Below are 15,315 nucleotides of genomic sequence, written 5' to 3'. Positions count from 1 at the left end.
CGAAACGAAAAAAGGCCTGGGTGAAGCCAGGTGAACCAGGTCCATCACAACCGAAACGAGATATTCACTGTGCAAAGGTTATGCTGTGCATATGGTGGGGTATGAAAGGTGTGGTGTACTATGAGCTGCTGCAACCGGGTGAAACTATTAATGGAGAACGTTATCGACGACAATTGATGCGTTTGAAGCAAGCTCTGGACAGGAAACGACCAGAATGGGAGAACAGACATGATAAACTTATTTTTCAACATGATAACGCTCGCCCACATGTCACAAAACTGGTCAAAACTTATTTAGAAAATGTCGGATGGGAAGTTTTACCCCACCCGCCGTATTCACCAGACATTGCTCCTTCGGACTACTACTTGTTCGATTGCATGAATAACGATTTGATTGGACAGCGGTTCACTTCTTCAGAAGATATCGAAAAATGGGTCTCTGACTGGATCACTTCAAAGGATGAGGACTTCTTTCGCCACGGAATCCATAACTTGCCTGACAGATGGGCGAAAGTGGTGGCTCGCGATGGACAATATTTTTCTTAAGTTATTTATGTATTTTGTGTTTGAACTACAGCTTCAATGTGTGCGTAACAACCGCACGAATTAATTCCTAGACTAAATATAATGCGCAGTACATTTCAGGTTCAAGAAATGGCTTTCTTAGTTGTAGGTCATAAAGCTGTTGCTATGTGACAAAGAGGAAAATATTATCTTGCATATACAATGAGTCACCAACCCATGCCACCTCTCCCTCCACTACATTTAGCATCCAAAAGCTTTCGCTTGTGTAACCACCTTGTTTACTCTGTAGTAGAAGAAAAGGAGATCAAAATTGCGTTATGGATACTCTGTGACAGTGATTTATCCACACACCCCTAACACCCCCCCAAACACCCTCCCAAATTTTGGTGAACACCCCCAAGCAGAAAAGTGTAAATATGGATGTTTATATCAACAATAGAATAACAATACTTCAACATTAACAGAAAGAAATCATTTGTAGCTGAAGAAGCGTAGTCCAATGGACCTTTCGGTCAACTGAAACCAAAGTGTCAAGGAAGGAGGGTGGAATGTGCAGCATGGCGATTTCCTGGAAACACTAGCTCCCTTGACAAGGCTTCGGTCAGCTCTAGGGAAAGAACACTGCCATCTGGAAAATGTCAAACTGACCTCTTGCCCTCCTTCCAGGGAGCACATTCCGCGCACAGTGTTGACAGTTCAACGTTTGAATATCTTACATATTTCTTAAATATGTTACAGATTCGTAAATTCAATTATTCAAGCCCTGAGTCAATGAAATTGACATTTTGTTGCATTTTCCTTTCGATTCTTGCATGTGAAAAATGTACGATAAAAGTAAGGGAAGAAATTCAAAGATACAGGTTCGACTCCTTGTAGTGAATTCTGTTGCTATGGTTAGCAACACTATTTTCTGTAACTTGGCGAGATGAGATGAATGATTTTGGAGTGGTAGAGAAAAGAACAGTAAAATGCCTTTGGCCTTAGGTCAGTCTCAGTGTAGCATCTCCGTTCGTGTGTTGTCGTTCTGTTTAGTGTATAACAATGTTTGAAACTTTACTGAAAAACTGTCTGAAGAAGATAGAGAAAATGAAAAACCAGACAGAAAGAAACCGAAAGTGGCGAGTAGAAAATCAGTGACACTATATGTAGGTATAATTTCTTCCAACCGATATTCATAAAGTACCAATATAAAATTTACTGACAGAGTATTCAATATAAAATGGCAAGTATTCCATGAAGAACCGAAGTGATTCATTCACGTCTATAGTTGATGACCATTTTTGTGGCTCCGAGAGTTCTTACCTTTGTAAAATAAATTATATACTATTAGAAAGAGAGTTGTAAAAGGGGGAGGGTCCACGTGCGGTGCTTGCCTGGGCACTAAGTACAAATGGGGTGCCGAACAAGCAAAACAGATAAAAATAGAAAAGCGTTAACGTCATGGTGCCCTGTGAAATTACTGGCACCCTATTAAATTAAAGTTATTGTCAGTTTGCAAAGATATAGCTTTAGTAAAAAATGTCTTTCTCTTTGTATCTAGTCGGTTCCCTGACATAATGACATGTTTAATTTTATTCAACTTTTCAGAGGAAGCAAAGGAAGTGTAAGCAGGCCCTTAGCTAGAGGGGGGCAGGGGGCAACTGCTCCCCTGAGAACCTGCTTTGCCCCCTGTGAAAAATACAGAACACCTGGAATTCTCACTAATCTTTACAATTACGCTAACATAACAAAGACACTTATTGATTTTGTGATTTATGAAGGTGTGGGGGATTCAGTATAATGTCGTATCAGGATTGGGGGCAGGGAATTTCCTTTTTAGTAGTAGTGATTCATGTGGTAAAGAAAGGGAGTGGATATTTGATTTTTGTTACTTAGCATTGCTTTTCTCCCACTTATAGCTAATCGCAACAATGAATGATGACGTGAAATTGATGAAGAGACACTCAAAATCAGTGCCGCAACCACAGGGCGGCAGGGGGCATTGTCCCCCCCCCCCTTACCATCCCAACCTTGGGCAGAAGTGCATTCTAGGGGAAGCAAACATTGAAGTAAAAAAAGAAAAACAAGACTAGGAGAATCTAAGAATAGTAGGACAATTGGATACTAATGATGGAATTAGTTTTTACGAGTTACTTGCATTTTTCTTCAAGACGGCCAAGGGCGCTTGCAAGGGGCAATCGCCCTCCTCTCGATTTCAAATTTTATACAAATAAAAATACATTTCGTAAAATTTTCTAGCTCGCTTCGCTCGCAATTTCTTATATTCTTATAGTCCAACTTCAGAGCCATATCTATGGGGCAGTGGGAGTCAAACGATCTATATGAAAAAAAAAATTTTAAAAAGAATGCCATGTCATCTTATTTGCATCCTATTAAAACAATTTCCTTCTATGAAACTTAATATAAAATATTAATGATGACTAATCCAAGAAGTCATTGAACAATCAAGGTATTCCTATTTGTTTGGCAGGTTTGATTGATTGATTGATTTGGTGTTTTAAGTCCACTTTATGCACAGTAAGGCTAATTGGGTCTGGACCTACAGTTTAAAGTTGGATTCGAACCACTATGTGCCTCCACCGGGTATCGAACCCGGGACCCCTTGATTACAAGACGACGACGCTACCACTGCGCCATCGGGGAGGTCCTATTGTTTGGCAGGTGTCAAAACATGTATTCAACTATAATATAATACAATTCACACAATATTTTGCAAAATGGTTAACGTAACCAGTAGGCAAACATTGTCTGTAGTGATGCAAGAGTCTCCCCTTTGAAGGAAATAAGAGTCCGTGGTGGACTAAGGGACCCATGTTTTAGCAAGTACAAAAAAAATGTATTACAAATTTTTACACAATTCATCAAAGTGTAGATAATATGTAACCATTATTATTTAATTAATTCGATTTTTCTTGCATAACACAACACAATGGTGTTGTTGGATTTTCGTTAGATTCCTTTGTGCGGAAAAATCTTGCATACTGGAACTAGAGGAAACCATTATGAAGCATGATTTATAAAGGGCTCCCTTAATCAGTTCGGCAGAGAGGCCCATTAAACGTCTATTAACATTATCAACCTGTAAATATCAAGTAGATACAGTCCCTATTAGCCTATTTATGTTAAACTTTATATTCTTTGGCAATCTGGAAAGTTCATTATCGAAAAAAATGCCATTTGTTGTTGCTTGAAGTTGTTTTTTTTGTCCGTTACAGTTTCAAGATATCATCCCATTTCTGTTACTTATCTCTTTTGGGGGAGGGGTCAAGTGTCTCTGTGTACCCTGCTATATCTGCCAATGCGACACAATATATTAAAAATTTGCCCCCCCCCCTTACAAAGAATTCCTGGCTACGGGCCTGAGTGTAAGGAATTAAATATAAAATAAATTTAATTTACATTAAGTCCCAAATTTATATCTGACCATAGGCGCACCAATGAGGGCACGACGGCACTTGCCACTGCCTGCTGGAAAATGTGGAGAGAGAAAATTTGTTTGGTTCATTGTGCTCTTTGTGTTGGATAGTGAAATAAATGCTATTCAATTTTTAAATAATTGAAAATAAGCATTGCCTCAATTTAGAAGTGAAAAATTCCTTGCCTGCCTTTTGCAGTTAACATGCCGTGCGTTTATTTGCACATGTTATTTCATTTTCTTTAAGGCAAAGAGGCACGTGACTCCTAATTCCCTAGACTCTCTCATTTATTATTTGAAAGATAAACTCTCAAAAGCGCCAAGCATATTTTCCAAAGTCTTGTAAGGGTATAATGCATATGCATATTATTAATTAAACATGCCGACAGTATCCCATGATGTTTACTCTTTACAATCTTGCTTTGCTCGTTCGGCGCCCTCTTTAACTCACCACATGCCCCCTGCCCCCTCCTGTTCTAACAGTCAAAAAATATGCATGTATAATTTTTAATAGTTCTATGTAGCGAGTGAGTTCCACATTCTGCTGGTGTTTTCAAATCTCTGTTTAAACGATGATTCAAAAACTGAAATAAAGTAATGAAACTCGATATACGTATTTAAAGCATGGCCACGAAGACGTTAAAATATAGTGGGAAGTTGGGATGCACGTTTGATAGATACCTGATATTGCTTTTGAATGAAATCGGTCAAGGAATTTCATATTGAAGTCTTCAACGAACGAACAAAGCAAAATTGTAAAGTGTAAACATCATGGGATACTGTCGCTGTGTTTAATAATATGCATAATCAGTTTGCAAAGAAATAGTTCTAAAAATTTCCTTGCTCGCTTCACTGGCAGTGTCATAATTTATTTAAGTCATATTATATCTGTATTTATTACTACTACTTCAGACAGGCAAGTGCACGCACACCCATGCAATGCATTCTCACTGATATTTCAATTGGGCAGCCCCAAGTTGAACTCAGAGTTACACCTACGGCAAGAACGATACAAATACAGTTAAAATATTGTGCAAGTGTTCCTAATTTCTTTATAAGTAGCTTAAGAATTGCATGAAATGATTCTTGGTAATAATATGTTAAAATTTTGTGTTTTTTAATGTCATTCCTTGTGTTTTGTCTAACGATTGATTAAATCAAGTACTGAACATTATCGGAAGGAAAGCAATACTCGAAACGTTAAACTGAAATGTTAACATTAATCTATTTTCCATCTTTTTTACATGCCCTAAAATTTTCCAACAACCCCCCCCCCCCCCCCCAAGGGTAAAATCCTGATAAACCCCTGCTCTCTGATACCAGTGCATTGGCAGCATCAGCTCAGTCCAAATCCTAAGTTTCACTTTTTAACTTTCCCTGTTACATTATATTAAAATTTCATCCATTGTTATTTTAAAGAGGAGTGGACTAAGTATGGATCCTTGTTCTGAGCCTTTTGTTGTTTAAAACGCCAAGGTTTAGCATTTCCAGTCCTAACATAGTTATGGCATATTGTGAGAGGCTCAATACCTCTTTGCTCCAGATTTTTTTTATTACCAATAAATATCAAAGTACCACTGGCTTCGTTATCATAGGTTGATGGTATCTGGAATAGAGGTGGTAACACATCACTATATTATTCACTAAAGCACACCAAGATATCTCGTTTCGTACAGTACAGATCAAATCATACTATAAGTTGATTCTCATAAATGACTTATATGTTTAAATGCCAATGCTACTTTGAATTAATGTCAATACTTTTCTCAATTCTCACCAACTGGTATCAATTAAAAGTAATTCCAAATATTAATGTTAATCTGTAAGTATTCCACTGCAACATTTGAATCACTTTACCAGTGGTTTGCTTAAAAATAGTCAAGAATTTCATTGGTACAGTTAATCACAAAACTCAGTTTTTTCACACACTACTGATGCTAGATAAATGAAAACTTTAATTTGCATAACTTCCAGGATAATTACATTTTGTGAACGTGTAGTGTGGCATTCTTGTGCACCCCACAAAATACCCAAACTTTGCAAAAGTATTTGCTGGTAACGGTGAATATATTCCAAACAGTACTTTCCCATGCCAATACGTAGGCACCCATATATAGACTCAGCCGACTTCCATGGTGAAGTGTTTAGGACAGTGTGCTATGTCACCAGGAGTCCCAGGTTTGAGACCCAGCCCAAACATGGGTGTTTGTTAGTGTCCCTTTATCAGTTTCATCGTAACAGCACTTATCCTAATCTTCACGATAACCAGAAGTGGTAAAAAAGTGAAGTAACATTAACCAAATTAATCACTCAAGTATCAGCTTGGCCATAGTTGGTATACATTGTTATCTGTTAAAATTTCATGTTAGTGCATCTCTACCTTACACACCGGCTGTACAGTCATGGACAGTTGTGGATTGTAACAAACCCATTGATTTTCTATTGTGCTGTTACAACCCAGAACTGTCCGTGAGTGAACAAAAGATATATGTAACCATATTTTGGTATTTTTTCCTGTAGGCTCCAAATGTTACAATGAGCACCCTTGCTCCAATGAACCAACAACAGTCACCGTACGGAAGACCTATGCAACAGCAGATGCAAACACAACAGCAGTTCCAGCAGGTGAGGATGAGGCAGCAGATGATGGCCATGCAACAGCAACAACAGCAGCAGCAGCAACAGCAACAACAGCCGCAACCAAGTCAGCAACCCCCTCCAAATCTTGTTGCGCAGCTGCAGCGACAGTTGTCATCAGGTGGCCAGGGGCAGATATCACACCAGCAAATGGCGCAACAGCACAACCCTTACCATCAACCACCACCATATTAGGGAACAAAATTAATTATTTAAATTTGATGCTTAATGTAAGTACAACAATATGCATTTGTACATAACACATTCAATTATCAAGACTTTGAAGGAATAGTATAAGTAAATTTAACTTATAGGACGTAACGAATTAATCTGACGAATTCTTGATTATCTCCTGTGGAATGCTACATATAAGTTATAGGTGAAACACAACTGTATTCAAGGATGTGTTCACATAATAGACAGAATTAGTATATTTTAGAGCGTAATTTAATAACACAAAGCATTACGAGTTGGCAATGTAGAAAGAAAATCATGTATATATTTGTTAGTTCTTTGAACCAAGTTTGTCAGTATTAATCATGTCTATTGGTTTGAAAGTTCTTATTTTTATATTGACAACAACGAGAGGCTTATGGACAATATATATGCATAAGGACAAAAAAAAATCTCAAGAATTGCAGGTACACAAACAATCTCTTTTCTGAAAACATTGTGAACAGGCAAAATTAAGGTTTTGTAACATTTTGTATTTCACAATATGCATGGCCCATATTGTGTATGGATCGTATGCTTGAAAACTATGACAAAAGGTCTTTATCAATATACCAGAAAGTAGGTGCAGTTGTGGAATGGATAGTTGGCCAGAAATACATTTTGGAATAGTGCAAATATGACTATTCACAAATCAATATAAAGAAAGTGACAAAAACATGGTATTGAACAGACCTTGTATTTTCTGCATTCAAGTGTCCAGATACCACTTTATTTTCTTTTTGTTGCCACAAATGCACATGACAACTCTTGTATTTTTACTATCGCTGCACACCTTGATCTCTTTACTATACTTTTCTATGTTTATAGCAACATAGCATGTGTTGCTCTTCAGTATTTCCAATGAAATAGCAGTCACCAAGATATAAAATGCACAGCAACTTTTAGTACAACACATATCCTGTGTATTAAGTTGTTGATGACCAAGTAAATTTGCCAATTATCCACTTTGATGCAGGAACATGGAATGTGTAATTTTTCATACAATTAAGCATCGAGTTTACATGCATCTTTCTTTAACCAATAAATTGTGTTATAGTGTATTGCATTTTGATTATTTATACTTGTCAGACTTAATTCTGACATAACCTCAATGATAATGATTATTTTCTTTATAAATTCAAACTGTTATTGTGTGTAGTGTGGTCTTGAAAAAATCTCTTTATTTTCTATGAAATTTATTTTATTTATCTGATTTGTCTTATTCAGTGACATTTTAACAGACCTACGTATATGTCATATATAGTCCAATTTCAAATGAATTTTCCAGTGTGCAATCTATATCTGATATGGGCCCACCTTCTTACGTACAGTATACTTTGTGTCTGCAATTTTATTTATATGTCATTAAATGAATCCTATATATGAATAAGGTTATGCTATAGCATTAACAAACAAAGAAAATCTACAGAAAAATTATTCACTAATTTGTGCCAAAAGAGTGCAGTAACTCTTAATGGTCATTATAGCCTGTGAATATAGCATATCAGTTTGATGGCAAAATTAGTGCACAGAATAATTGTTGAAGAATAAAATCTTTGTTCCATAATTTCAGATGAGAAATTGAACCCTTGTTCCATAGACTCAACAGTATGTAATATCTTGCCATGGTGTTTATTACATGAAAGTATGTTATTTTATAGATTTTTTATTTATTTTACTTTTATCAGGTAACAACTCTTTTGCATTGAGTTTCAGGTTTGATGTAATCATGAGTTTTAGCTGATGGTACCCCAATTCCCTTTGAGTATGCAAATTGTTACAACTCAAAATTGAACTTATTTAACAAATTTTGTAAATGTCGTATTTACAGATATAAAATGTAAAAATGTTTCAATTTAAAAATAAATCTCTTGAAGACTGACAGCATTTTGTAACATTTAGTGTGAAAATAAATTGCTGAGTTGGCAACGTATCAGTGTTCATGATATCGGCATGCCATTATCATCATAAGCATAACAGGTATTATAATATTCTGATGCAATTCTTGAATGTTTTGAATATTAATACAGTAGACTCGCGATTATACAAGCTAATTGGGACCGATACTACCTCGGATACGGAAAAACTCTGATAATACGGAGATAATGTGCTAATAGGTGGTAAATGACGAAACAACACTTAAAACTATATAGTAATTATTTATTACTACTACAACATAAATGAGAAGATTACTTTTTCAAAAAGTCTTTCGTAGTTTTTTGGACTAACCTCTTTCCTCTCTTCGACGTTGTGATGTAACGCCAACGCTGTAGGGAGAGTATGTCAAGCTGCGTAGACTCTTCTTGCTGTTCAATGTAGGCTATAGCAGCTTCGATCGCTTTCAGTCCCTCAGAATGTGATATTTTCGGGGTGCTCTCGTCGGTGTCGTGCTCCTCGTAATTTTCTTCAGGATTGATGACCATATCAACAATAGCGTCGTCAGTCAGCTTCATTTGTTGATCTTGGTTACACCACTCGAGGACGTCTTCATTTTCGATTGGCCTTTCCACTGGTAGCTCATTAGCTAGCTGGACGAGTTGAGAGACATTTTCATTGTCCAATCCTGGCAAAGTTTCGTTGGATTTCTCCAAGCCAACTAGCTTTCTCCATGATCTTTGAAGTGTTGAGTTCTTAACTTCATCCCACGCTGTCGCAATCCAATATGTAACATCTTTCACCGTTATTTTTTTTCACAGCTTCTGTTATGCCCATCCCTTCATCCAATTTGGAAATCAACACCTGAAGAAGCCTCCACCAGTAGTTTCTTTGAATAGTTTCAAGAACCCCTTGATGCAGGGGCTGTATGAGTGAGGTCACATCAGCTGCCAAGAACATGGCTTCAATATCGCCACCACAAAGTTCATTAGCATCCGGGTGCAAAGGCACGTCCAACAACAATACCGCTTTTCTAGGAAGCTTTTTTTTCTTATTAGAAATGCCTCAACCACAGGAACGAATTCCTTGAAAAACCAGTCATTAAAAAGTGCTGTCTATCCACACACTTTTTTGATTTCTGTACATGGTGGGAAGACAATTGACATTAACGTTTTTAAACGCTCTTGGGTTTTTTAACTTTCCAATCAGGAGGGGTCTTAACTTAAGGGAGCCAGATGCGTTGGCACAGGCTAAAATGGTCACTTTTTCCTTACTCTTTTTGAACCCAGGAGCGTTTTTTTCTGATTTCACTGCCAAAGTCTTGCTAGGAAGCATTCTGAAGTTCAGCCCTGTCTCATGACAGTTGAAGATTTGATCCAATGTCAGTCTGTCAAGTAAAACTACTACTTTCATTTTTGATTGAAATTCAGCAACTTCAGATAAATTAGTTGACAATTTTTCCCCAGTAATGTTGAGCTGTCTAATTCCGTATCTCTTCTTCCATCTGTCCACCCATCCATCACTCGCGGTAAAACCTTCTTCGCCATCTTAAACTTTTTTTAAAATTCTATTGCCTTAGCTTGCACCATAGGACCACTTACTGGACTTCCCGTGCCTAGCAGATGTGGAAACCACAAAAATAAAGTCTCGGACTACTGCTCATATTCACCTTTCTTCATCAGGGCCTCCCGATGGCCCAGTGGTTGCGTTGTTGCCTTGTAATCAAGGGGTTCCAGGTTCGATACCCGGTGGAGGCACAAGTGGTTCGGATCCCACTTTAAACTGTAGGTCCAGTTCCAATTAGCCTTTCTGTGCATAAAGTGGACTTAAAACAACAAATCAATCAATCAAAATCAACCTTTCATCATTTTCTGCTCTAAACCACTGCCCCTGCTCACACTTTGACTCACCCACTTTTCAATGTCCTTCCGCCTACGTCTCCAATCTCCAACAGTCACTTCCCCGACTCCATAATCAGCAGCAACCTTTTTATTGCGTTGAATTTTGTTTCCAGAGAAACCACAAACCTTTTCCGTTTGCCACTCATACTACATTACTCCCTTAGAATAGGCCTACACAGATTTAAACACCACCGTAACAATCGGATACACCGACAAGGGATAATGCAGGAAAATAGAGGAACACAAAATCAGGGGCCCCACCACCTATAGACAGAGAATACTACAGATAATAAATCGACAATGAACAGAAGAGTAAGTAAATCATAACGAGAAGAGTTAGTATCATAATGGCACTTAAGAATCTCATTTACGAAATAATTATTATTGTACAGGAAAAAATTACTGACGTACATCACAAATGTGATGTAAATTTCAGTCCCAATGTCATTCGTAAAATGGAACATAATCCAGACTTTATTGTAAATTATAACTATGATGAAGCATAAAATGAGTTGTTTTCTTTTCAGTTCAGATGTCAGATAGAATGTCTGTTTTGATAATTTGGTAAAAAGCAATTATTTTCCAGTGAATTATGTATATGTACAGTCATAGATACTTCTGGGTTGTAACAATTCCATTAAAAGTTAATGCGATTCTTACAAACCAAAAGTGTCTGTGACTGTACAAGCTTCAGGTGACATGCAAATTAGATAACAATCTGTATTGACTTCAAAATAAACAGGCCTCTCTTGGCTTATCTCTCAGGTTCTTAGATATATATGTGTATGTGTGTGAATTCGTGATCATGTTTTTATTGTCATTATGTTTATTTGTGTAAATGTGGTCTTCTAACAGTGCTTTTCTTAAATAATTATGAATATTGGCAAACATTTGATAATATAGAATTGGACAAACCAAGGCTTGCAAGCCTAATGATATGTTCTCATGGAAATATGTTGAGTTAGCATTTAAATATATAAATAATAGGGGAAAAAGTCAAGCTTTATTATAATCTACCAGGTATAAATTGAGAATCCACTGAATTAACTGACATCTAATGAAATAGTTGATTTACTTTTTAAAGTATCTTTTTATGTATTTTCACTCCCATGTTTTGACCAGATATTTAGTAAGAAATAAATATCATTAAACTGTTTTTTTTACTACTTTTATTTTTGGAAGTCTCTCAGTATGTTAATGAAATGAAAGTTTGCCTTTCTTTCATAGATGTATGCATAGTTCAATATAGTGACTATAATAATCAGACTTTTGAAAATATTTGGTTGTGTGTGTGCGTGCGTATATGTGATATTTATTCATGAGTTGCACCTCTCAAGCATCTGAATTTTATTGTGTGTTCTATGGTTAACAAGTTTCTCATCACAGTGGATAAATTTCACCATGTGCCAATACAGGACTTTATCAAGTAATTTCTGGAATCAATTTTCTAAGTAGATCAGAATGCAATGTTAGTACACTAAAAACTCATTTATCCGACGGTAAATTTTTAAAAAATACACATTTTTCTGCCACTGTTATTGATATTTAATAGCATACACAAGTGATTCCAAGATACAGCAGTTTACAATATTGTAACATTATTTTGTTGTTTCTTGAATTATTCACTAAGTTTCTTATAATGTACAATATATATTTAATACAAAATTTTCCAGATTATCTAAATTTGCCTTATGCAAAATGAGCATGGTTCTATCAAATTCGGATAAACAAGTTTTAAGTGTAATCAAATGCAGGTAAAAGTTGAAGAAGAAATACATATATACATGATAAATTACCAGATGACTGCAATGGAAAAGAAGTGGCATATTTAGACATTTACATTTTTTTTAAAGTAAGGCATGGAGATTATATGTTTATGTCCAAAAAAATTACAACAGAATGGCAGAATATTGCACTAAACTATAAGATATTTATAGATATATATAAGATTGGTAATTCTACCAATATATCTATATGGGCCGATACTGATAGGGTACCGATTAATCTGTCCCATCCCTGATATATAGATATGTATGAACTGAAAAAAGACATGGTCTATTTTTTTTATTGTGAAAATTTTGAAAAGGCAAATTATTTATTCATTTTTGTTTGTACTTCATGATGTGAATAACATAAATTTATGAAACGCTCTCTCTTTGTAGATTATTGAATGTAGTGGTAGTCAAAACATGTATGAGTGCATAAACCATTGCCAACAACCAAGCGTTTCTTTTTTGGAATAATATTCAAGGTATGAGTAAGTGTGCTAATCATATTCAAATGCATCATTGTTGTCCAAAATGTATGATATAACTACCATAAAAATGACCATGCTAGTGCATAGGTATTGCATTACAATTCTAATTTGCAAAAATGATGATAGTTATAATAATTAGTTTTAGTATTGTTATTTTTAAGTGTAAATGTTGTGTCTGTGTACAATAAGTGTGCATATGCAGTGTGTAATGTCGTGAAGAATCTGGTTTTAAAATATTTTATGTTAAAATGAATTTATATTAAATTTATAATAATAAATGTCTTTTATTACTACTACATTTTTGCAACTTGACATGCCCAAGGAATTGAAAATATATTTGTGCACTTTTTGATACAAATTCGAAACTTTCCACAAGTAGTTGTTTTAGGGGTGGAGTCAATGAAAATTGATGTACTTGTGGTTATAGTGGCCCTGAATTTTTTTTTGTCACAGTGATGGGGAGGGGTTAATATTTCAACCTAAAATCAATAAAAATTCACAGGAGAATGTGAAGGGGTGCTTGCACACTCCCTTCAGCACCCCTATTTCAAAACTTATTTTCAACCAAATGCACTATTATCTTGCAGTGTCATTCATATTACATTATGACTTATTAAAACTATGTCAACATATCGAGCGTAGAATGTTAGGTATTGAAATGAGACCGCTATCATTGCATGGAACAGGAAAACCATTGATCCTAATCTAAAGGAGAAGCTGCATTCACATTCTTCTACTGGGGGGCATCTCTACAATAATAACCAGCTGTTGTCTTTCCTTGCTCGGCGTTGTTGTTAAGAAATGTTTCTTCTTTTGTAACATACAATATATGACATTGCCTGACTCCAACAAGCTTTCTTTGTTTGAAATTACAAAACATGTGCTTGTTGTAATCATAGCAAGCAAAATGAAGCAGTCACTAGGCAGTCTTACATATTTTCATAGAAGGCTATAAGTTGATTGGTAGTTGATGTTTCATGTTATCTATATTTTCAATATCGCACCCACTAAGTTTCATTCCACACCCCCTCAGCACCCCTAGATCATTAAACTTTAGGTGCCGGACCACTCGAGCACTTGTAATTCCTTTGAAGCAGATGCCTTTTCAGGCACATGCTTTTTAAAACTTGCCGCAAAGAACAAAGAAAATCGGAACTCTAGAACTAATTGCAGTAGAGAGATGAAATTGGTTGTTTTCTTTCTTATATACAAGGCTTTTAGTGAAGGTGAAATTTATACATTGTGCCTCCCAATAATTGGAAGACTAAGAAGAAGAAAGTTAATTTTTAAAAAAAAAAAATTGAGGAAGGCCCCTGTGCCCCCTCAATAGACCGAAGTGAATGAAAAATTTCAACTTTCCTACAATGGTGTAAAGTTTTGTTGAAATCAGACTTCTTGATTATAAAATAAAAACATTATATAAAGTGGCAGTGTTCCCAACTTCGGGACAATGTATGTAATTTCGCTTCTAGCATCAGCCCTATGGGCACTGAATGGGCCAAATTTGGAGAGAAGCATGACAAAAGACCACTCTCCGAGAATATGTAATGCACGTGCTACATATTGTTTTGTACCTTTGGATGCAAACTAATGAACAAAAAAGACAGAACTGAAATATACTGTATAGTTTTCAGGAAATGGTGCGATAATTGCTGCTGTGTGCTAAGACATGGTTAGGGCAATTTCAACAATCGGGCCTTTGACTTCCTTGAATCCTTAATTGTTGGACGCTGCTTAAAATGTTGCCTTTTACTCATTCTTGCTTGTAGAATTGAATTTTTCCCAAAAGATGCAGTAGTTTTGGAGATAAAGCCATTCTTATAAATCTATCCCATAACAACAGCCATAATGAAGGAAAACAAAAATACTTTTTCAAACTTCCCTTGTTAATAGTAGTAACAATGGATGTAGTGTTTTGTAATTCAAATATGTTATACCTTCATATGTATACAAAATATAAAAAAAAGACAGAACTGAAATATCATGTATAGTTTTCAAAATAAGGCATGTTCTAAAAGTTAATCCTGGCAGCATGGATGAAAATTCATCAAGAAGAGAATTTCAAATTTATATAACTTCTAATTTAATTGTGATCATTTTAAAATATGACAACCTCCATGGTCAATCTTTAAAATATTCCATAACCCTACAGTGTTGGAGGGTGCTGATTTCAAATACCCCCTTAAAAATGCTGTTGGACATTTTCTTGTTTAGTTAAGATGCAGGAGAGGAACTTTTGGTGTAGTGGTTAGCATATCATAACATGCTTTCAAGTCATGGATTCTTTTTTTCAAAAATATGGTAGAACATAAGCTATCCTAAACCTCCTTTGCCTCTCTACAGACTTTACTATGTAGGAAAAGTGCCCGATTGCAACTGATGAATATTAACACAAATAATACTAAACAATTCATTTTCATAAAATGGTCAATATGCAGGATTGCTACGTGTCTGGGAAATGGGGAATTTACGTGCATTTTGGAGTCTGCAAGA

At 35.8% G+C, this 15,315-nt stretch overlaps 1 protein-coding gene across 2 annotated transcripts in view; it reads left to right on the top strand.

Annotated features, from left to right (window-relative positions):
* The window catches only part of LOC145993881 (mediator of RNA polymerase II transcription subunit 12-like), a 224,189-nt gene extending 211,095 nt beyond the window's left edge, over positions 1-13,094 (top strand). For both annotated transcript variants that reach the window (XM_083129754.1, XM_083129753.1), the window contains one exon: positions 6,460-13,094. In XM_083129754.1, the coding sequence (XP_082985880.1) occupies positions 6,460-6,771 (312 nt within the window). In that variant the 3' untranslated portion in view covers positions 6,772-13,094. The remainder of the gene's footprint in view (positions 1-6,459) is intronic.
* The last annotated feature ends 2,221 nt before the right edge of the window (positions 13,095-15,315 follow it).

This window comes from Lepisma saccharinum, chromosome 10, assembly GCF_977018435.1.
Source record: "Lepisma saccharinum chromosome 10, izLepSacc3.1, whole genome shotgun sequence".
Taxonomy (NCBI): Eukaryota; Metazoa; Arthropoda; class Insecta; order Zygentoma; family Lepismatidae; genus Lepisma; species Lepisma saccharinum.
Note: the sequence above shows the minus strand (reverse complement) of the source record. Positions and strands in the feature narration are given on the sequence as shown.